A 26,081-nucleotide genomic window follows, 5' to 3' on the forward strand; every position below is an offset into this window, starting at 1 on the left:
TCTAGTTCTCCAGAGCCAAGAGCTAAAAGTGAAAATAAATAAGTGGCAAACAGTAAAACGATTTGACCAGATAAGTGGGACCTGTGACCTTATGTGTATTATAAGAAGAACAGAGGTATACTGTGGGATTTATATTGAGGCACTAATGTACTAGTATGACCAGATATGAACAGCGTAGATCTGTTTTGCTTAACCTAACAGCTAGAATGGAATGATCTGTTTGTAACAGTGTATATATCAGTCCTGCCTTTATACTAGGGTGTACTGGTGCAAACTGTCTGTTGAATCTGCATTATACTTGCATCTATTGGTACAATGTACATGTCTCTTAAACCAGCCATTTCATAAAGTTTAACCTGTTTAAGTACAGTGCATTCATGCAGTTTAATAAATAAATATGTATTACCAATAATTTAAGTCTTTTATGACCATGCAATGTATTTAATCCAAGGTCTGCAAAATTTCCCTCTTCAAAAACTTTAAATTTCTCAGCAGAACTTCTTATGTTGAATCAGGAATGATTTGTCAGAAATATAGACTGGTGTATCGATATGTCAGAAATGTACACTGGTATATTGATATTTCAGAAATATAGACTGGTGTATCAATATTTCAGAAATATAGACATGTATCGATATTTCAGAAATGTAGACTGGTGTACTGATATTTCAGAGTTCAAAACCAGTAGTAAAACGAGACTTTGAAATCCATCAAAATTTCAGCAGTACTTCCATTCCAGTTTGACACTAAAATTTATTTTGAAAAGATCAAAGTCCATCTGTTTAAATACAAGTGCGAAAAAGGCTATTAAAGTCAGTCTAATTTTCATCTTGGTATGTGCTAAAATACACTGTACATATCTATATAGTTATATATACTTTATGGCATTTTTGGTCACACAGGTAGGATGGAGTCTTTTTTGCTATTTGATTAACACAACAGAATAGACCCTGAGTTGATGACACTTTAGCTAGCAGTGTGCTTGTTCTGGATGGATAATTATGGTTGGTTTGTCAGCTTTTAATGGCACTTTCCACACATTATTGTCTGTATTATGCTGGGGAAATGGGAGCAAAGTGCCTTTCCCAAAGAGATACCCCATGGTTCTGACTTGGGGTGGTGTCAGCCAGACATTACTTGAATTATGAGTAGGATGCTTTGCCAGGCTAGCTACTGTCACTTCTTGTAATTAAGGTACATCCCCTGTGGTGGATATGTGCAGTTACATTCACTGGTCAGATATATTGTATGGAAATTTGACTCCCTCTGTAAATTGAGTTTTTCCATAGATAATTAAGGCTTTGCCCAACCTATTCAGACTTCAGTCTGCATCATATGGCCAGGCATGGGGAATCAGCAGACCCAGTGTGATTGGATTTTTAATCATTCACAAAAAAAAGACATAAAATTCAGCACAAGACTGGGTCATATTTTTCCTTTAGCAGGAAAGGAGACAGTTGTGATATTGAAAGCAGCTTTTATGTTATCAAATGAGGATTTACCAAAACCTTATTGATTCATGGTGAAATACAGCATTCCTGTTCAAGGATATATTTTGTGAGAGAAGGGATTGTTGGCTATTCACAAGATAATTCAAGGAGGAAAGTTTTGGACATGTGAAGATTTGAAGCACTGATTATTACTAACAACTAGTCTATAAAATATATCTTTCATTACTGTACAAACTTATAAGTCATGTCAAACTGCTAACAAGAAAGATCCTGATCTGCCATAGGATAATGCATCTGCAGTTCAGGGTCTGCCTTGTGTGTTATTTTGATTACTGCAGAAACTGCACAGATCCAGATATGCTGGCACATTATGCCATGGCAGATCTGGGTCTTTGCAGTTTGCAGTTGGACTTGTCTTATAAGCATGTATATATGGTATATAATCATTAGAGTGAAAGATTTAGCCATTGCAGCTGGCTTGGTCAGTTTCAGTTTATTTTATTTATCCTGCCCTAAGGCAAGTACTGTATTATAATTTTGTCTATCTGTCCATCCATCCTAATGTCCATCAATGTCACCAATTTTGTTTTGCTACATCTAGGGGTTTGCACTTAAGTTAACAAGATGAAGTAAAACCCAACAAGCATTTCCAAAGTTTCCAAAATATATTTTTTTAAAAATAAAATATAAATCAAAGTGAAAGAATTAAAAATAACATTGACTCTTTGAATGCTAAACGCATAGTCATGAAACTTTATGAGTGTATTTATCATGGAGAGTACTGTTCATTAAAGGCGGGAGGAGGTCACAGTGACCCACTTTTCAGATTCCTCTGACAGTTGAGAGTTTGGTATATGCCTTAGCAGGCAATATTCTACCTGCACCTTCAGATAGAAAATGATATCTATTTCATCTAGTGCACATGGTATTACACAGTTTATGACTATAGTCACACTTGAGGATGTACATCCACACTTTTTGAACCACCTGCTATCAGTTCAGTAACCATCAATGTGCATAGATATATCCTAAAGGATATCATCATCAGCCCTATTTATGGTGTGCTGGGAGATTTACTCTCAAGTTTTTATGGTGTTTGGAAATTGTAATAAATTCATTGAATCTCAAGATACTGTTACAAAAAATACATGAACAGAATGCAAATCAGGCTTTCTGTATGTAACTGTATTTGTAATTTATAAATTGATTCTGCTTCAGTTTGCCTTGTTCAAAATGGTCAGTTTTGGTGGTCGCATATTGGAGAAACTGCCATGCTACCCATTGTCTAGGTAAAAGGTAATGAATATTGTCTGCTAGTGACAATATCGGGAAGTATCTATACATTTTCAAACTTTCAAGAGAATTGATTACCCTGATAGGATTTGCACCAACGTTCTCCCTGTAGGCTGTAATGCAAGAAAATTAAACTCTAACTTCTCAGTCCTATAAAAAAAAAAACACCTGTACTGAACAAAATCTGAAATATTTCATATATAAATAATGACCATTATGTCCCAGATATTAATTTGTTGACCATGTACAGGCCAGGTTCCACAAAAATAATCACAGCTACAGTCTTGATAACATAAAAAACAGAGCTATGGCATAATGCTAGGAGATTGTTGTGCATTCACGTTTGAATTTATACTTGCAACTGAAAATAAACAACCACAATTAGTTGTAGGTAATTGTGGACTTGCTTGATCTCTCTTTCAGATTATGATAATAAAGAATCATTGTTAAAAATGCTAAATTAGGATTAAAAAGAAATTGCCACCACTGCATGTAATAATGACATTAGAGCATTTCTGTTAGCAGTTTAATTTCATTCTTTTGGAGTAGGGGGTAGGGAGGGACAAACAATCCAATAATTGTGTATCTGTATACACAAAAGGCAGCTTAAAACCATGAAATCTAAAGTTCTGCCTGAGAAAATTGACCAGAATCAATGCAGATCTGTTCTGTCTACAAAATCATCATGAGAGCAGAAATCTTACTGTAATTCTATATTAGCAGCAGTAATCTTTCAGTGGTTCTAGACAGAAGTCATTCTGTAATTCTAAATAAACAGAAATCATTCTTTAATTCTAAATAGACAAGACTCATTCTGTAATTCTAAATAGACAAAACTCATTCTGTAATTCAAAACAGACAAAACTCATTCTGTAATTCTAAATAGACAAGACTCATTCTGTAATTCTAAATAGACAAGACTCATTCTGTAATTCTAAATAGACAAGACTCATTCTGTAATTCTAAATAGACAAAACTCATTCTGTAATTCTAATTAGACCAAACTCATTCTTTAATTCTAAATAGACAAGACTCATTCTGTAATTCTAAACAGACAAAACTCATTCTGTAATTCTAAATAGACAAAACTCATTTTTTGCCTTTAAATAGGCAAAACTCATTTTGTAATTCTAAATAGACAAAACTCATTCTTTAATTCTAAATAGACAAGACTCATTCTGTAATTTTAAATAGACAAAACTCGTTCTGTAATTCTAATTAGACAAAACTCATTTTTCGCCTTTAAATAGGCAGAACTCATTCTGTAATTCTAAATAGACAAAAAACTCATTCTGTAATTCTAAATAGACAAAACTCATTCTGTAATTCTAATTAGACAAAACTCATTTTTCGCCTTTAAATAGGCAGAACTCATTCTGTAATTCTCAATAGACAAAACTCATTCTGTAATTCTAAATAGACAAAAACTCATTCTGTAATTCTGAATAAACAAAACTCATTCTGTAATTCTAAATAGACAAGACTCATTCTGTAATTCTAAATAGACAAAACTCATTCTGTAATTCTAAATGGACAAAATTCATTCTGTAATTCTAATTAGACAAAACTCATTTTTCGCCTTTAAGTAGGCAAAACTCATTCTGTAATTCTAAATAGACAAAACTCATTCTGTAATTCTAAATAGACAAAACTCATTTTTCACCTTTAAATAGGCAAAACTCATTCTGTAATTCTAAATAGACAAAACTCATTCTGTAATTCTAAATAGGCAGAACTTATTTTTTTCCTAGAAATAGACAGAAATCATTCTGTAATTCCAAATATAAATCATTTTTTACTTCTAAATATACAAATTCATTCTATACTTTTGAATAGACAAAATACATTATGTCATTGTAAATAGACAGCAGAAGTCTTACTGTAAATTTATAAATTGTCAGCAGAAGTCTTACTGTAATTGTTAATTGTCAACTTGCCAAAGGCACTAGACACTTGTGTATTGGCAGTCCAATGGAATAGTTCAGCATCTTTATTGCAGTCAGATCGGCTGCTAATTTTCCTGCCAGGGGCATGCTGGAGCTGTTAATGTGCAATATCAAGAACACAATTTCACTGAAAATGTGTGGATTTCAAGTTGCCTTCATGGTGATGTTCCAAGATTTCTAAACAAGCTGACCACTTACTTGAATGGGATATATGGCAGGATAGGACTGTTGATTATTGGTCAGTGATCACAAAGGCCTTGCTAACAAGCTGTGGAATGCATCAATATTGGAATGATGTAGTAATACAGGAGTTCAGTTGGAGACAAGACAAAAGGAAAATTATGTGTGTATGGGGGGGGGGGGAAGCTTACAATATTGATTGAAATTCTGATACTTCTCTTGTGATTTATCTTTTGGAAAGATATCTCTACAAGCTACATTATTTGCTGTTTGGTTTCAATTGGCAGTGTTCTAAATATTTAATGTTTGCTTTAAAATTGCCGATTATGCTTCTCGAGTTTTTGGTTTGGTTTTTAACAAGATTTTACGTGTGAATAATTAATGGAGGATTTTACATTAAGATAATCTTTAATTGTTTGATTAAATCTTTAATTGCTTGATTAAATCTTTAATTTTTCATGAAAGGTATAAACAAACATTTAGTCATGTTGCAGGTAAGACATAATTTGTTGTTCTTCTGGAATACCCTTTTTTGTATAGGGAATGTGATTTCCATGGATTATTAGTTCTATGCTTTCCAAATGCTTTCTTTTAGAACTGTCTGTGAGGGGCTTTCATCTCTGGCTTGAATACTCAAACTTCCTGTGATGGTGTTTGAGGACAAATATATAAAACTTGAATGTACATGTTTAATTATTTTCTTACCAGATCTTATGTATACAATCATAGAAGGAAGCCACATTATTTATTTAATGGAATATGTATTATGATCCCTGGGCCACTGTTGGGGAGGTTGGGGTATGTACAGGTGTATGAGTGTCTGTGTATATGAATATGCGGTTAATATGCATAGGAATTTGTGAGGCATGCCGTTGCAATCTCTCTGTCATCATTTAATTTTGTTACCTTAAAAAATGTAATAATTTAGTTAAGCTCAGGTTTAGTTTTGATATGTCCAGCATAAGTTGAATGTATCATGTTAAGATATTGTTGTTCCATCTGTTAATATTTACTTGTCCAGCCTGTAAGTTCATAATTGTCGATGAGATTTTAATGAAAATTGCAAAATTTATACATTGCATCTAGATGGAATGGGGGCCCCGAGTGGCCGAGTGGTCTAAAGCTCTCTCCGTTATGGATCATTGCCATCTCACCTCTGTCTGCGTGGGTTCGAGTCTTGGATTTAGCCAGTGTGGGTGTGTGAGAAACCTTGCCAGAAGCTTCTCATGGGTTGTTGGTTCTTTCCGGGGTTTTCCTGGGTTCTTCTTCCACTATTAATACTGGCCACAGTGTATAGCATATTGTGTGCTGAAAAATGGCGTTAAACCCTACAACAACAACAACAACAACAGTCTTCAGTCAAATTATTACTAGATGGAATGTTTGCAGATGACAGCCAGACTATCTGCCTCAAGGTCAAGGTCACTGCAAGAGAAAATGTATTTCAGTCATCATTATCCTTGTCTAGAAGTTGTTATTTCATTAAAACTTTGAAAGCCAGTTTGTACCTTGTATCGCTGGTATGTCACATACCATGTTCATGCATCCTGCTTTAAAATGAAGGTCACTGCAAGGAAAGATTTATATTTTGCCTTGTATATTTGACTGGAATATACATTTTGAACCACTGAAAATATTGTAATAAACTTCAACCAATCATATATCATGAACAGACAGTGTGTCAAATAATAGTCATGTGTCTTGCTTCAAGGTTAAGGTCATGGCAAGGGAGAAAATAAATTAGTGACCACTTTCATTGTATGGTTATGAGTTTTAAGCAATGAAGATATTTTAATGAAAGTTTAGTCTTTTGTACATCTGGAAATGTTGACATCTTGTGTATTGACAGTCATATCCACAGGATCAAGGTCAGAACAGATCTCTTTTTAACCTCTACAGATATTTAATGAAATTTTCCTAGGTCCATGATTTATTATACAATAGTCAAGTTCCAGGGTCAAGGTCATTAATATCGAAAAGGTCATGAGGTGCTTGTATGATGTTTTTTTTGCAGTACGTTTGGTCACATGGCTAAACATTCATTACTATGAAGGGGGAAATATGCTTCCATAAGAGAGATTATTTCTTTGACACACCTTGATCCTGGTGGCTATAATCTTTGACCTTTGTCTCAGTTGGCTTTCTCCTATATTGGCACATATCCTGAGACATAATTTTACCAGTGAAACAAAAATGGAATGAAGTGTCTTAGGGTCTTTTTATAATTAATCTATGGTCAAGCTATATCAGATTGTTTCTCAGTTATCACTTTCATGGACTACATGGTTATGCAAATATGAAATCACTTCCATTCCTGAAAGGCACAATAACATGTACAAGAAAGATTTCCAGAAAGTGATAAATTCCATAAAGTTTTCCAATTCTCTGATGATGTAATGCTATTCTGTGATGATGTAATGCTAAAAAGTTCTAAATAAGATAAATTGATAATAGATTTGTGTTACTTTCCTTAGCGGGGCCCCGAGTGGCCGAGTGGTCTAAAGTGCTCTCCGTTACGGATCACTGCCATCTCACCTCTGTCTGCGTAGGTTCGAGTCTCGGATTCGGCCAATGTGGGTATGTGAGAAAGCTTGCCAGTAGCTTCTCGAGGGTCGGTGGTTCTTTCCGGGGATTTCCTGGGTTCTTCCTCCACCATTAATACTGGCCGCCATGTATAGCCTATCTTGTGCTGAAAAATGGCGTTAAAACATACAACAACAACTTTCCTTAGCACTGTGATGTTATCCACATTGCTTCATGAAGGTCACAGTCACTCATGAAGGTCATAATCAGTCCGAAGATCTCCTTTGCAGATGTATGTGGTAAATAACTACAGTATTCTTGCACATCTTAACAAAAAGCCTGCATGGGAGAGAGGGGAGCAAATTAAAGGCAGATAGTCATAATGTTTATGTTGAACTAGTGAGTTGCACACATGGGAGTATACATGTACTGTCATTGTTAAAAGGTTATGTAAACATGACTGTTGTACATTGTTATTGCTTTCTTGGTGGGTGTGGAAACTTATCAGATGTATATATAAGTCCAGAATATTTTGTTTTGGTTTGGTTTGATAGTTTTGTAGAAAAGCAAAACATGACCTGGGCTGCTAATTAATTGTTGTTGAGCCAGCACAATTTGGTTGAGTCCAGGCATGCAAAATACATAGGTACCATGGCTCATTCAGCCTGTTATGTATATGACGTTCAAGTTCAGGGGGAAATATTAACAAAGGTATAATATTTTCCAGTTCATTTTATTTATTATGGTTGAAAAATATGAGCACATCAAGATCACTGATTTGGGAGAACTCGGCCTTTAATTTCTTTTTGCTGATGCAGGATGTTTTCATATCCTCTTAGAGGGCACTGCATTTGTGATATCCAACATTTCAGTTACTGACATGTTAGTGCTATTGGGTTTATTGAGCTTTTCCCAATCAGTGTGTGTGTGTGTGTGTGTGCGCATGCACATACGTGTGTGTGTTCATGTGTGCGTGGAGAGAGAGCTGCTATCAGATCTACTGAACTGAACCAAATCGTCATGTTTTTCAGGGGCACCCACAGAATATTCTCGGGGAAGCGGGGAGGCAAACATTTGGTGGTCACCTATTACGTTTTACAGATGTAGGCCAAAACCTGTTAAGAGGTGAAATTCAGGGCAAGTGGGGTGGGGATGGCCTTGCCCCAGTGTATAGGGGCACATGATGTGTGTGTGTATGTTTGAGAGAGATAGAGAGAGATGCTGTCAGAGGTCTATTGAACAATGCTGATAATTGTGTGTGTACCTGAGAGAGAGCTGCTGTCAGGTCTATTCATTTGAACCAGGTCATAGGGAGAGAACATGTGTATACTTAGTGATCCCAGTGTCATTAACTGAGCTTGCTGCATTATCCATTTCATATGATCAGGTATCAGGTTTCGTAAAATAACAGACATCATATAAAAATTAAAGAATTGTTATCTTCAAATTTCATCTAATTGATGAGTTAAAAATAAAGTTTCTAAATGATGTATAACAAGATAATTCAACCACTTAAATGGCACATTCTGTCCTTGTTGAATTCTTTTATGAAATGTGATTTCGTATCTTAGATCATTGGACTAATCTTACATATGAACAAATAAATGTAGAATAAAAAAGTGTACAAATGTGCGTATCAATTTCTCATGTTTTTTGGGGGGGTAATCAGTTGCTGACATAGATTTTGAATGAGAAAAGTAGAACTTGTATGAAGAATTGATTTGCTGTTTTTAAAATGTTTAATTCTTATATATGCTTGTTTGTTTTTATTAAATGCATTACTGTTTGTACTCACTCATAAGATAAGGCCAACTGCAAACTGTACAAAACCAGATCTGCTATTGCATAATGCAGCAGCAGATCTGGATTTGTGCAGTTTGTTCGGAGCAGATCTGAATCTTTGTTATTTGCAGTTTGACCTTTAAGCTGGTATATACAGCATCCATCTTAATATAATTTGCAAAAAGTTTGTAAATATAAAAATAAAGCAACAGTATGAGGAGTGTGTACTCTTAAAATCATGAACATCCCAGATCTTATCACAAGATGTATTGGTGTGACAACACCAGGACAAAAAGGGAGTTAACTCAGTTTTTTTCTTCTTGCAGTAACTCTGTAGAACCATCTTGGCATGGCCCAGTGATAATGTAATGTCAGCCTATGCTTTGATTTTTTGAGGAGCCAACAACTTTGAAAACTGGTCCAATATAGCTTGGAGTTTAACTAGGATTAATACATAGATATCACAGGACTAATACAGTGATATTACAGGGTTAAGACAGTGATATAACTGGATTAATTCAGTGATACCATAGAATTAAGATGGTAATATTGCAGGATTAATACAGTGATATTGCAGGATTAATAGTGATATTACAGGATTAATACAGTGATATTACAGGATTTAGACAGTGATATTACAGGATTAATACGGTGATATTACAGGATTAATACAGTAATATTGCAGGATTAATACAGTGATATTACAGGATTAATACAGTGATATTACAGGATTTACACAGTGATATTACAGGATTAATACAGCAGTATTACAGGATTAATACAGTGATACTGCAAGATTAATACAGCGATATTACAGGATTAATACAGTGATATTACAAGATTAATACGGTGATATTACAGGATTAATACAGTGATATTATAGGATTTAGACAGTGATATTACAGGATTAATACAGTGATATTACAAGATTTAAACAGTGATATTACAGGATTAATAGTGATATTACAGGTATAAAGGCTTGATTTTTCCTTAGATGGCTCTATTTTGGTTTCAGGAGATTCCAGAGATTTTTTGACCATAACTTCCCGTTTTATCTTGTTAGTGATTTAAGTGGATCCTTTGATTTAAAAAATTCGGTTGATGTCAGGCCCTTTGCAGTAATATTAATTAGACAGATTAAAGCCTCATTGTTTATAAATTACCCATGTAACTGTCACTGAAAGAAGGAAAATGGTTTCTTTAAAAAAATTAGTTAGCTGTTCTTTATTTGTATGGTACCAATTGTTGTATTACAGAAAATAAACTTTTTGGCTTGTAAGACTATTTGCCATTGAACCCTACAATGCATGCTTGTAAGACTATTTGCCATTGAACCCTACAATGCATACTTGTAAAACTATTTTCATGACGGAAGACACTTTCAGTTTTCTTCAGCATCATTTTAAATTTACCAGATTTATTGCATAAATTTTATTTGGAACTACATAGGCAAGATTTTGATGATGCGCCATTGAACCCTACAATGCATAGTTGTAAGACTATTTGCCATTGAACCCTACAATGCATAATTGTAAGACTATTTGCCATAAGAACCCTACAATGCATAGTTGTAAGACTATTTGCCATTGAACCCTACAATGCATACTTGTAAGACTATTTGCCATTGAACCCTACAATGTATGCTTGTAAGACTATTTGCCATTGAACCCTACAATGCATACTTGTAAGACTATTTGCCATTGAACCCTACAATGCATACTTGTAAAACTATTTTCATGACAGAGAGGTGATCGCATTAGAGATAACTTCTGTTAATTAACCGTTTATTGCAAATGGTTAACAAACTAACGAAAATATAGCATTGTAGGTATATTTAGCTAATTCCTATTCATTTCTTCATTTTCCGAGTACCCAGTCCCAATGAGTGCAGCCACATGTCTATTAAGCACTGTGTAGTTTTTAAAAGTTTATGGGTCTATATAGCAAAATTCCCATTTATTTCTTCATTTTCAGAGTAGCCCATTCCAGTGAGTGAAGCCACATTTCTGTCAAGCATAATGTAGTTTTAAAAGTTGGATCCTTAACAATATTTCTTTATGCATATCTTCATCATCATCTAGTTGTTCCAGACCACATTGAGATAACAAATACAACTGTGCCAGATACCAGCTTAACTTGCATAGTGAACAAACTGTAGTATCTTATCCAGACAAATTCCACTTGATCTCTGACAGTGTTTGTACAATTCTGGTTTCTTGTGAAGACAAATGAATGTCCATGTCAAATGTCTCATGGCCTGCAATCTTCAGGATAAATGCTTGAATCTGTTGCTGTTAAACTGTGCCATAGAATTCAAGGATTAATGTATGTTTGTATTCAACAGGTGGAAGGCAGTGAACAGGGTTGGGAATTTACTGTCAACAAATCAAAGTATGGTGGCATTAGGTGAATGTGCAACTTCAAGAGGCACCTGGAACATAATTTCTAAGAAGCATAATGTGATGTTCAGAGTTTGCGTATCTTATGTGCAATGTTGACCTTATTTCTTCCTGATTCATATTGGAATTTAAAGAGCTATTTCCAGACAGCATTAGCATACTATGTTTGTTCCATATAAGGTGATAAGGTGTCACAAATTGATTTATTTTCATCCACTTGAATATTTTGGGAAGAAGTGCAAAAATTGTAACCAGTCTGTCATTCTGTCAGAACATTTCCATTGCATCCATTTTTGTCTCAGTCCAAACCATTATCATTCTGCTTTTACATATTTGTAAAGTTGCATTTCCTATAAAAATGTGTTTTCTAACATATTTTTTTAAACTTTGCTAGCCAATAGCACACATGAGTCAAGTTGACAAGGTTTCTAGTCAGACAGTGTACATGGCTGGGTTCATGTAGTGTATAAGAGGAATGATTTCTTCAGAAAGGGACATTATAAAAAGAAAAGAAAAAAAAAGTTTTTCTTTGCTTATTAAATTTTATAGATTCTTGCAATCTGGACCATACGTTTAAATTAATGGAGGCACTATCCAGGAGGATTTCCTACAAATACAGTTTAATTATCTCAAGATAGATTCATAGTATATTGATTTTGTGGTAACATCAGTAACAAATCAATTATTTACTTTACATTACCAAGGAATGTTTACATGATTTGTGCACAGTATTTGCATAAGAGTTACAATTGGCTGAGGCATGTGAGTACAAAGGAATAAACACAAGGTGTGAAATTAAGCAAACATTCATGTAGACTGTATCTTCAAAACTGTTATTTTTCAGTAAATTCAGGCTGTGCTTGGTCATTAACTGATTTTGACAGAGGGTCAGTCTGGCAGCTTTGTTAATGCATGCCACTATTCCAAATCACTGCAGCTGCAGATCTTGTATATTGCAGAATATTGAACTGTGCCTCTGCTATGGGATTTGATGCTTTAGATGGAAAACGGATTGGAATATTGAAACGTGCCAGTAGTAACAGCCCAAATTTTGGCTTGCTTTTTTTTCTGTGTACAATAGGATTACATGCAGATTCAAAAAGAATTATTCCGGATACATACTGAACTTGTCATTGACGTTGATGTGTCAGTTTTAGTTGGTCAGTTGAAGTGGAAGTGTACTTCTTTGTACCATGAATATTAAGGTGAACTTTTTTCAAAATTCATTATTCTATCGTGTTCATACCTTCATCCTGGGAGGAATCTTCATATAAATGTCTAGCCAAGAATTTAATGATTACATATGTAAATCATTTACATTCCTGAAAAGGGGTGTCTTTTAGACTTAACTTGAATTAAATTTTACAAATGAAATTTTCAGGAAAAGTTTTAAAGGCCTGTGCATTCTTTTAAACAGTTTACATGTTTCGAGGATGCATTTTTTGTAAGATGAAGGAAGCCGTTTTCGGCTGTATTGGAGGAAGAACAGATATATCCAAAGAGTTACCCCCAAGAGGAAATAATTTGTGTGATTCTCATGAACAAACAACATTGAAGAGTAGCTACATTGGATTTGACGACAATGGTGATGGTGATGAAATTGGATTTAGAGATCTTTCATATCAAAGAAATCAACATAGAAATCGTAATGGTCAAACTAAGGTAAAAAGACATGCACGTTACTTTGAACTAGATCCATTGGAACAGCAAAAGCAATTAGTACAGCATGCAAAGAGTGAACAGGTTTCAACACAGGGGCAGCAAAGTACAAGTCCTAGGAACCAGTTTAAATTGAAAGGCTCTGGTATACCAACACAAGTACCACAGAAGGAACATAAAATCACTGACAGAAACTTAATACAAGATCCAAGGGTATATGATCAGTCTAGTTTATCAAGTGTTCGTGAAACACACAGATTAGGTCAGGGTCAAGGTCGACCTCGATCACTTTTGCCCAAGAAAAAAGTTAGTCAGCAAGGACAGTCAAAATTGCATCTTCCTCAACCCAATACTTGCCATGGAAATACTTCCAGTTTGCATTCCCCAAAACCTTGCAGCTTTCAAGAAAGTGAATCATTTTTGCACTATTCCCCAAAAGCCAGCACTAGTCAAGAGACTCAGACAGGATTGTATTTTCCAGTACAGCATATTGGTCCAAAAAAGCCAGCACGATTAATTTCTCCAAAACAAAGCACTAGAGTTGGTCTGGATAGCCAAACAGAAAGGACCCATCGAAGGACTAGTGAATTTAGAAAAGAACAAGATTCAGTGGGTAGAGTAGGAACAAGACTTGAATCAAGTCCTCCTTCTTCCCAGGAGAGTAGTCAAGCACATGATAGTTATAGTCAACGTCAGTATGAGAGGGATCTGCAACAGAGGTATTTTGACAGGCGACCTATAGCAGAATTCCTGTATAGAGATAGTCAACCAGTTCGGGGAATTCTGAAGCAACCAAAATACATGGAGCATCCAGATATTGATTTATATGAAATGTTTAAGGTAATCATGAGATTTTAGAAAATGAGAATATTTTTGTGAAATTTCTAAAATTATATTTTTTTGTGTTAACATGTTTTTGTCTTGCCTACAAAGCATAGGAAAGATCTTGGCATCACTTTGCAATGTGGTTGTTCTTGTTGTTGACATAGATGTCAAGATAAAGTTTCATTTCTTGTTACCCAGTACCTCTGATGCTACCATTTACAGCAGGAGTAGGTAAAATATGGCCCATGGGCCAGATTCAGCCTGTGACCTGGTTTTAACCAATAATTTACAATATAGGGTATGGCTTGAAAACTCACTCATCTGCCCCATGCCTTAAAAGAGGTTGCAATAACCTACTTTTCATGATCGTGTGACTTTGCATCATATTTGGAATTTGATTTGGTAGTTTGTTTTCAGTTTCATCCAATTACAGTATTGTTATATATTTTGTACACCTTATCAGACTTTTTATTTTCTGGGGGGAGCCAAGCCAGTACAGATATTTACAACTCACAAATGTAAAAATATTAATATATTTCTTAAGTACCTAAAATCTCCAGATTTTTAATTAGAAACAAAAATTATTATTATATGTACAAATTGTTGGTGTATGAAAAATTATCATGCATGAACGATTCGACAGTACAGTATTTTATGTAACAACATTATTTACCATCTTATGCAGTGACACAATTTAACTGCCTAATTGACCAGCTTATGTACCCACATTATTTACCATTTTTTCTAACTGAATGATACACTATCTTGTGCAAATATTTGTTAGTTACTCAGCTGAAACATACAACAATGAAAATGTTGATTGTAATATGCTGTACAGCAATGGAAATGTTAATTTGTAGTATGCTGTACAGCAATGGAAATGTTAATTTGTAGTATGCTGTACAGCAATGGAAATGTCAGTCTGTGAGTATGCTTTACAGCACTGAAAATGCTAATTTGCAGTATGCTCTACAGCAATGGAAAAGTATATTTGTACTTTGCTTTATAACACTGGAAATGCTAATTTGTAGTATGCTTTACAACACTGGAAATGCTAATTTGTAGTATGCTTTACAACACTGGAAATGCTAATTTGTAGTATGCTATAAAGCACTAGAAATGTCAGTTTATAGTTGTTATGAGAGCTGTTGGTACTTTGCCATCATCTACTAACTTCCAGTATTTGCACTCCCACAAACATGATCATGAAAAGAATGAAATTTCAATTGGCACATGGTCCACTTTTTACATACTAGTGGAGGACCACCATGGGTTGACATGATGGAGGGTAGCCTGATCAAAGGGTAGATCTGAATTTATTGCCCAGTATGTCTCTGGAGTTTACCTTATTGTAACTCAGTTTGTGATCAAGCATTTGTTTGTTAACTGTATGACAAACTTGATGCATACCTGAAAACACAAGGTGAACGGTTTTTCTTATCTTTTAATCTTGCCTTGATTTTGTACTTGGGTACTATAAATTATGTACATGTTTTAACTATAACATCTTGTTTAAGTCTCTATTCATTGAGGAGTCTGTTTCATTCAAGCTGTATTACTGTACATGTCCCATGAGAAGACCAGTGATCCAGCCTAATCAAGTTTTGAAAAGTATGGGGTTTTCTTTTAACTACTTGCCAACATTTTGTAGGAAAGAGAATGGGCTTATCACCAAAATAAATATGGAACTGTATATACTCATTTATAAGACAAGTCCAGCTGCAAACTTCATAGACCCAGATCTGCCATTGCACAATGAATTTATGTACCCATTACAGGACTCTCTCACTATAATACCCTTCATTATAATACCATTCCATAAAATGTAGGTGTGGTTATGAACCCTATTCATTATGTAGTAGTGAAATTAAATGTACTATGCGCTTCATTATAAGGCAGTGTGCTCTATGCATCCCATGGTCAGTGTTATAATGAGGACTACTTTTATGTTGCCCTTGTTGTTCTGATTAAGAGTCCATTTATTTAGGTCAGTTGGTTGGTTGGATGGTTCTGTGTGTTTAATGCCATTTTTCAGCACATAATATGCTATACCTGTTTGGTGGAGGAAGAACCTTGGCAGAACCACCAGTTGATGGGAAGCTCATGGCAAAGTTTCTCACATGTTGCCTACATTGGCCCAGCTGAGACTCGAACCCACATAGCAGAGGTGAGATGTCGGCAATCTGTGAAGGTGAGCACCTGAAACCACTCGGCCACTCAGGGACCCCCGGTGAAACCACTCGGGACCTCCAGTTATTTTATTTAGAGATTGGCACATGTTATTTAAGATTCACATTATTTAAGATTCACAATGTATGAATCAGTTGGCTACATAATATAGAAAATCACTCATCTTGAGAGCTGATACAAAATGTCTTTGAAAAATTAGTGGTTTCACAAGTGAGGTTTTATATTGTACATACCTAGGAAGTAAACATTCACTCACTACTGTATTTTAATTTTTCATTTATCTGATTGTATGTCAAATGATTTTAATTTTATAAACTTAGTTTTATAAATGTAAAGTTGGAGATTATTTGAAGCAATTCCTGGAATGGATTGATCATGGTTTCTCACATTTTTTGAAAAATGTATGGACAACCTTGGATGAGAAGTGAATTAATCATCATTAATCAGTGTTTTGAAGTCAGTGCATGAAGATTCTTGAGTTTTAAAAGAGTATCTATCATGGTGGACTTGGTATGTAATTATAGGTTACTGCATTTGTAAGAAGAGCATATTGTATGTTGATTATACAATGACCATTTAAAATGCTTTAATAATTACCCTGGTTATATTGCTACAGGATTTGATAGCCTAGTAATATACTGTGTTTATCTAAAACTGATCCCATATTGATGATTAAAATTCTCTCCATTTTCACGTACTTTGGCAAATATGTCACCACCTACATTCAGACAAGGGGCCCTGAGTGGCCGAGTGGTCTAAAGCACCCTCCATTATGGATCACTGCCATCTCACCTAAGTCTGCGTGGGTTTGAGTCTCGGATTTGGCTAATGTGGGTATGTGAGAAACCTTGCCAGTAGCTTCTCGTGGGTTGGCGGTTCTTTCCGGGGTTTTCACGGGTTCTTCCTCCACCATTAATACTGGCCGCCATGTGTAGCCTATCATGTGCTGAAAAATGGCGTTAAACCCTACAACAACAACAGCAACCTTCAGACAGATTATTAGGCTGCTTGTGGGTCTTACCATGGATGACGTACTGTAATGCAGCTTAAATTGGGATTGCTTTGAAAACACTACTACAAACTTTCCAATTAGTCCACACATTTGTAACCTACTACCATTAATAAAATTGACAGTCCTTGAGGCATCCACTTTTCATGCCAGATGGTCTGTGCTATATTGATCAGTTTGCTGCCACAGTGTTCCAAAATATCGTAATAAGCAGTAGTATGCATTACCACCTCCCTACAGATTCTTTGGGGACTAAGTTACCTCCCCTGATGCATCCAATTATGGCCAGGCAAATTTAAGAACTGGTCACTAAAATTGAGATTGCTGTGTCAGTATATGAAATCCATACTTAACAGTGGCAAGATGTGTCTTGAATGATTGTGGAATTAAATTAGTGCTGGACTTGTTTGGTAGTTCTTACTACCATCTCCGGAGAAAGAATTAAGTTGGTGTCAGCTGTTAAAAGACCACTGGTGTAGATTTACGACCTTTTGAACTCACTGTTACTTTAATTTATAAGCAAACTGCCTTTTTTTCTTTAACTTTTATTTTAATGCAAATTAAAAAAAGATAACTAGGAATGTATATATCGATGAAATACAAGAAGAATTAGTTGGAGATGTTGAGCATCTTACATGGTTTTGGCAAAGAGTTGCATTACATTATCATGTAGTAAGGAAACCATTTGCATTTGTGATATTTTAGGAATTAAAATGTCTTACATCAGTGTGGTCATGCTACAACCCCTGGTGAAACGGTTGATTTATTGATGTATCAGTATTTTTTCCATATCAATATTCATATTGATACCATACGTGAAGAATCAATACAAAATTATACTGACCCTGGACAAGTTACTTCAGTCTTCAGCTGTCATGCTTAATTATTAGTCTTTTGCCTTCTCAGTCTTCAGACATAGAATTAAATCTGGATAGCCATAGCAGGTACATGCATTTATATATGTCAGTAACAAGGAAAAGCTATTGACAAGACCCACTCACCTTTGACAAATTAGCAAAGGTGACTAACTCATGTGGTTTAAACCAACCCCCCCCAGCCAATTCTATTCTGATTACTTTATCCCAGCAGCATGCTCAGACACAGATAACATATATCAATGGAAAGAAGACTTTCCAAATTTGTTCACCATATATGATGTAAGTGCTTCACTGTCATGTTTCACCGTTGCTTAACATTTTTTCTAGTTGTATTAAATATTTGGGCTACACAGCCGTTGTGTCACAAAGAAATATGTTACATTCAAGTCTGATTGGTTGTTAATGTTTGTTCAAAACCAGAGTAAAACAATAACCACAAAACAGAACAAACTACAGCTTATTCACTGTGTGACAAGTATTACATCCAAATTTGATCCAAAACAGATACAGAGCAACAGAGACTCTTCATGCGAAAATGGCTATTAAATGATTTGAAAAATACTTAAATCATATATGGGGAACAAGTTTGGAATGTCTCCCGTTAGGATGACATGTCAGCAGTGACTGAATATTCAGACAGGATAAACAAAATGAGCACAGACTCTGCATGGGAGTTATAGTCACCTTGCCATTTTGTGGAAGGGGAGTGAGTGTTATTTAGTTTCCTTTTCACTCACAGAAACAAACATCTGTGTCCACAACAGTTGTTCTGCATCTGCAGAAGTAAAACCTGAAGGATTTGTATGGTTGTCATCACCACTTCCATATTCAAACATGTTCTCTATAAAATTTTCCTTGCACAAGGAATTTGCAGTATTTCTTCTGTTTTAAAGATAACACTAATACCTTCAGAATTTTTGTGTAGACTTGAAATTAGTAATAGAACGCTTTATAACAATTCATGCGCTATGAAACAGGGTGTGGTGACCAAGATGAGTCCTGCACCTGATTAAATGGAGCAGCCTGTAATGGCATAATAGGTTGAATCAACACCACTGACACTTAACAGATCTGATTGGAAGTTGTTTTTTTAAAAATCTTGTCAAGAATGAGAATGGCATGTGAACAGGAGATAGACCTGTGTATCTGTTTAATTTGCATCTCAGAAATACAAACACTACCCTATGACAGAGTTTCTAAACATGAAAAACAAAAAAAACAAGTTGATCTGTGTAATGATAATGTATGGTATTGTAGGCTGTGAATCATATTGATATGTGGCAGAGGTGTATTGTTTCACCCTTAATAAGGTAGTCAGCAACATATATGTGGCGTAGTGAGTTAAACAAGTTAAGTTTGAAACGCACTGGCTTAAGAGAATCTTTATTTTCTGTTTGTCCCTCATTCTTTGCATGGTGGTTTTTTTTTTTTTTTTTTGTCTATTATTATTTTCGTAATTATTATTTATATCACCACCATTACCACAGTCATCACCCAGACCCCTTCTCAAACTCCTTATTATCATTGTCATCATTGTTATCCTCTTTGTCCTCCTCACCATCATTATAATCATCATCATCATCAACAGAACAATAAATGCAGCCCATCCTCAACCATTTTTATACCAACTAACAGCGGCACTGACTTTATTGACATCATAGTTTTTGGTGTTAATAATGTTAACTGTAATATTGACAATGGTGAGAAGATGCGGTTATGAAAGAAGATCATAATAATTGAGATTTATTTGACACCAAACATCACAATGTATTTTTCACTTTTATGCTACAGTTGAGATACTTATAGATTTAACCTTGCGGACATTGGAGATGTGCAAATAAAGTAACATTAACAAAATTTGGCATGATTTTAGCTTAACTTCACAAAGTCCCAGAGAACCCTGTGTCTAGTTGTCAGAAAGAGCAGTGTCACGGTTTTCATAAAGTTCAGTCTAGAGACTGTGCAACCCAACCCCTCTCCTGTGCCATAGTTATCAGAAAGAGCAGTGTCACATTTTTCATAAAGTTCAGTTTAGAGACTGTGCAACCCAACCCCTCTCCTGTGCCATAGTTGTCAGAAAGAGCAGTGTCACATTTTTCATAAAGTTCAGTCTAGAGACTGTGCAACCCAACCCGTCTCCTGTGCCATAGTTATCAGAAAGAGCAGTGTCACATTTTTCATAAAGTTCAGTCTAGAGACTGTGCAACCCAACCCCTCTCCTGTGCCATAGTTATCAGAAAGAGCAGTGTCACATTTTTCATAAAGTTCAGTCTAGAGACTGTGCAACCCAACCCCTCTCCTGTGCCATAGTTATCAGAAAGAGCAGTGTCACATTTTTCATAAAGTTCAGTCTAGAGCAGCTGCATTTTAACATTAAAATATTTCAGACCTTAATGCTTATATGAATAATGTGCAGACTTGATTTCTTGCTAGCTTACATATTTCCAGTTTAATTGGAAATCAAGCATCAAAAAGGCATAAATTGATTTGTTGTCAGTGCCAGATGTTGATAATGTGTACCTATAATTCATCTCTCCATTTCAGGAAACAGAAAGGAGTAAGGAAGCATTTATGGATATGTTAGCGACACGATATCCACAGTATGCAGAGAAAATAAGTTCCACTGCGAGTGAGGATGGATTTCCTGTACGAGTAAGTAGAATGTGAAATTGCATTTTCTTTTCATGGAGGTAAATAAGTGTACATTTCTGCAGAGCTGATGAATTCATTGGTACAGTTTTGTTGTATTTTCAATTAAATTTTGATATGGGGTGTGTTTCAAAGCATACACAGAATAGGCCCAATGATTTTCTGAATCATTCCTGTGGTCTGTCAATTTATTAGTCTGTCTCATACATGTATGTCGCTAAAGTGCTTGATTTTACTGTAATGTTCTGCATTTGAGCATCTGTATGATAATCAGTGAGACCTGTCACGTCTTGCTCAAATTTTGGAGTTGTTATGGACTGCTGACAAATAAGGCAGTAGGATCAATGATCTCTAGTCAGCAGATGATGTAGTGTTAATAGAAATGAAAATGTACACCATGAATTGTGACTTGCATCAGACAATGCCTGTAGATTGTGGTTTGTTTAAAAAGGAAGGGTGGGTGGGTTTGTTGTCAGTGGAGTATAGAATTACATGTAGGTACAATAAAAATGGTCACATAGATGATGCGTTGTGGGGATCTTCAGAAGTGTTTCTATTTGACCAGCATTCAGAGTGACAAACTAGAGGCGGTTGTCTACAATTTTGGAAAATACATCTGATACCATAGTCACGAAGTGGGATGATGTGTGATGTGATCTCCACTCCTTATGGTTTTTGCTATCTAGGAGATGATTAACTACAATGTTACTGCCAGAATTGAGTAAACAATAAAATAAAATATGAAATTAATGGATGGAATAACAGAGATCTGAGCAGAGATATTGAATATAACCACACAATTCCCTGTATGCAAAATTTAGCAATTTAATCAATAACATAAACAAAGTGAAATTGAAATTGACATTTGAATGACTCACTTTTTCAATGGAATAGAGTTAAAAAATGTATGCAGAATTAAATTATCCATTCTGTTACACAGCTAAAATAAATTTCATCATGTAGTCGAGTGAATGATCAAACTAAAAAATTGTTGGCATGTCAGCATCACTTGGCTCCTTCTAGTTTTTTCAAAATGACTGCTGATAATAGGTCAGCATTGCCAAATTTCTCTCTCTCTCTCTCTCTCTCCCCCCTTCTTGCCTGTTGTAGTTTTCAACCATCTTAGTTGAAGACTGCTATTTTCCACTGTGCAGTACAGGTATGGAGCTATTTTTTCCTTCAAATAAAAATATAACACCCAGCCTAAATATGTGTCATTTTTCTTCTCCTGGGATCAAACAATATCCCCACTCTTTTTATTGTCTATCATCATTCAACAGAACTAAGGTATGGTCAGCTTGCCACCTAATACAAACTCACAACCCTATTACCATAAAGTAATATCTTGTTAGCAGCTACTCACTTCCTACCAGAATATGACATAATTCGACCTCTTAGACAACCATTACACCCTGTTTGGCTATACATTACTAGCTGAACTATCAGTCAACACATGTTCCTATGCTAACACCATCAATTCTCCATTGAAAAGAATTCACAAACTTAATTACACAAATGAATTATGGACTCCACTACTTGTCCTAACTGCATTACTTTGTTAATTAGCGATTCATTGACATACATTTCCAGGCATAGCAAAATTAATTCTTAGCATAATTGATTCAAATCATTTTAGACTGATAATTTACTCCTCACAATTTTTATCAGAAGAAATGTATGACATCTTTATGATCCATGATTCCTATAACCTTCAAGACAAATAAATTAATTTTCTTAAGGCATATCAGAGTAGTGCATGGAATTCCTATACTACATGATTTCTGTTGCAGCTGAATGGGGTAATTCAAACAAATTCATATAATCTATAAGTCGTGTAATATTCAAGATAAAATGCATGCAAACACTTACTTCTGAACTCAACAAAAAAATTGATATATGAATTTAAAATGAATAAATTCAACAAGAATTACAAACTTACAACAATGAACATATTGTATGCAATTGAGACAAACTTTATGCTTTATTGAGACTCACCCTTACTATGCAGCTGAATCTCTCACTTTCATGTCCTCAACTTTCTGACACGGGTTTCTTGGACAGTCTAATGAGAAATGCTTTTATTTCCTGAAGCTAAATTTTGGCTTGCCTCAGAAACATAGACTGTCTAATTTCACAAGGGGAATTTCTTAAAACACTGTGTTCAACCTGGGAACACACCCACCCTCATTTTGCTTAGCCACTCAGGATCACTTTCTCTAACTGCCCCAACAAAATTTTTAACATTCCTATCGAAGTCAGAATAATCCTCTCTAGTCCATCTTTATTAATAACTATTCTGGAAAATATCATTTTTGACAACAGTTTCAAATGGACCAAGATTTCCGAAAGATTTTGCTCTGGTTTGTCTTGATTCTGCCACTTTCCGCTACATGACCTTAAACTGGCCTAACCATTGAGTCAGCACAGTCTCCCCCACCCCCATATTATTAGTCACCTCTTATGACATACATTAGCATGCATCAGGCCTCTTACACATGTCCCAGCCCAAAAGGGTTGCCATGGCTGTACATAATGGACAAAAGGTGACATTCTTGAGCCTGCAGGGGTTGTAATGGATGGACAAAAATGACCAACATTAGTGTGCATCACACCTATTGCAACATGGCCGACCCCACAGGTGTTGTCATGGCTGTACATAAGATGGCATTCTAGAGCCCACATCAGTTTTAATGGATGTACATAATGAACAAAAATGACAAACATTAGTATGCATCAGGCCTATTACAACATGCCTGAGCCCACATTGGTTGCCATGGCCATTTTCAGTGACTATGACACATGCCTGAGCCCACACTGGTTGTCATAGTTGCACATAATGAACAAAAGATGACATTCTGGAGTCCACAGGGGTTGTAATGACTGTACATAATGAAGAAAAAAAAGACAAACATTAGTGTGCATCGGACCTGTTACACATGCCTGAGCCCTCAAGGATTGTAATGATTGTACATAATTGACAATAGTGACAAACATCAGTGTGCATCAGGCCTATTACACATGCCTGAGCCCTCAAGGATTGTAATGATTGTACATAATTGACATTAGTGACAAACATTAGTGTGCATCAGGCCTATTACACATGCCTGAGCCCCAAAGGGTTGTAATGATTGTACATAATGGACAAAAAATAATTGCAAGCTTCCTTTACAAATGAAGCTGATCAGTTTAGGAGCAGACAACATACTTTATCTTCACACTAAAAAACTCATAGGTGATATCCCCCCTCTCTCTCTCTGTCTCTCTGTCTGTCTGTCTCTCTCTCTATTTCACTCATAAATTTAATCAAAACTGTACAAACTGCATGTAGTGGAACATGGAAAAAACATTTTAACTCTCAAATTAAAAACTGAGAATTATCATACTCCATTGATGTAAAAATTATGTGAAATTTGGAGTACATACTTTAAAACCTTCAGGATTGTGAAATGTGGGAACATGTTTTTGAGTTTGCACTGTACATTTGTGTTAAATTGAAGTTTGATATCTACCATGTTGAATACAACATGTAAAATATTCACTTGTACTCTTTTTGCATTGTCATTTTATATCAAGAAGATTCTGTTACTTGTTTGAAATTGTATCTAGTATAATTAGTTTTAAAAGTACAAGATATTGTGTGACTGAAATGCATTGTAAAAAGCATTTAGTATTTTCAAAGAGCTCACTAATATATAGAAATTAGACTGTAACATTTGGTTTTAAGTGATTTATCATAATATAATCACTTACAGCATTGGGATGTACTGCAAATCATATTTATAGCTGTGCATGTAATGTAAATATAGTATCAAACAATGTTGCAGTTTGACTCTAGATTAAAAATAGACTAATGCTCAGTGGTTGATATTATGACCACTTCATTTGGAAGAATGGCCTGCTCTCTAAGATTGACTCTAGATTAAAAACAGACTAATACTCAGTGGTTGATATTATGACCACTTCATTTGGAAGAATGGCCTGCTCTCTAAGATTGACTCTAGATTAAAAATAGACTAATGCTCAGAGGTTGATATTATGACCACTTCATTTGGAAGAATGGCCTGCTCTCTAAGATTGACTCTAGATTAAAAACAGACTAATACTCAGTGGTTGATATTATGACCACTTCATTTGGAAGAATGGCCTGCTCTCTAAGATTGACTCTAGATTAAAAGTAGACTAATACTCAGTGGTTGATATTATGACCACTTCATTTGGAAGAATGGCATGCTCTCTAAGATTGACTCTAGATTAAAAATGGACTAATATTCAGTGGTTGATATTATGACCACTTCATTTGGAAGAATGGCCTGCTCGCTAAGATTGACTCTAGATTAAAAATAGACTAATACTCAGTGGTTGATATTATGACCACTTCATTTGGAAGAATGGCCTGCTCTCTAAGATTGACTCTAGATTAAAAATGGATTAATATTCAGTAGTTGATATTATGACCACTTCATTTGGAAGAATGGCCTGCTCTCTAAGATTGACTCTAGATTAAAAATGGACTAATATTCAGTGGTTGATATTATGACCACTTCATTTGGAAGAATGGCCTGCTCTCTAAGATTGACTAGATTAAAAATGGACTAATATTCAGTGGTTGATATTATGACCACTTCATTTGGAAGAATGGCCTGCTCTCTAAGATTGATTAGATTAAAAATGGACTAATATTCAGTGGTTGATATTATGACCACTTCATTTGGAAGAATGGCCTGCTCGCTAAGATTGACTCTAGATTAAAAATAGACTAATACTCAGTGGTTGATATTATGACCACTTCATTTAGAAGAATGGCCTGCTCTCTAAGATTGACTCTAGATTAAAAATGGATTAATATTCAGTAGTTGATATTATGACCACTTCATTTGGAAGAATGGCCTGCTCGCTAAGATTGACTCTAGATTAAAAATGGATTAATATTCAGTAGTTGATATTATGACCACTTCATTTGGAAGAATGGCCTGCTCGCTAAGATTGACTCTAGATTAAAAATAGACTAATACTCAGTGGTTGATATTATGACCACTTCATTTGGAAGAATGGCCTACTCTCTAAGATTGACTCTAGATTAAAAATGGATTAATATTCAGTAGTTGATATTATGACCACTTCATTTGGAAGAATGGCCTGCTCTCTAAGATTGACTCTAGATTAAAAATGGACTAATATTCAATGGTTGATATTATGACCACTTCATTTGGAAGAATGGCCTGCTCTCTAAGATTGACTCTAGATTAAAAACAGACTAATACTCAGTGGTTGATATTATGGCCACTTCATTTGGCAGA

At 35.2% G+C, this 26,081-nt stretch overlaps 1 protein-coding gene across 6 annotated transcripts in view; it reads left to right on the forward strand.

The window, feature by feature from the left end:
- Window positions 1-4,718: 4,718 nt before the first annotated feature.
- The window catches only part of LOC149779293 (uncharacterized), a 129,730-nt gene continuing 108,367 nt past the window's right edge, over window positions 4,719-26,081 (forward strand). For 5 of the 6 annotated variants that reach the window (XM_089939904.1, XM_089939903.1, XM_089939905.1 and 2 more), the window contains exons 1-2: window positions 11,177-14,073; window positions 20,680-20,787. In XM_089939904.1, the coding sequence (XP_089796030.1) occupies window positions 12,997-14,073; window positions 20,680-20,787 (1,185 nt within the window). In that variant the 5' untranslated portion in view covers window positions 11,177-12,996. Of the gene's footprint in view, window positions 5,034-11,176; window positions 14,074-20,679; window positions 20,788-26,081 lie in introns of those variants that run through there. The other variant, XM_089939902.1, reaches the window with a different exon arrangement.

The sequence above is a fragment of the Sinohyriopsis cumingii genome, chromosome 17, assembly GCF_028554795.1.
Source record: "Sinohyriopsis cumingii isolate HCF-2022 chromosome 17, ASM2855479v2, whole genome shotgun sequence".
Classification (NCBI taxonomy): domain Eukaryota; kingdom Metazoa; phylum Mollusca; class Bivalvia; order Unionida; family Unionidae; genus Sinohyriopsis; species Sinohyriopsis cumingii.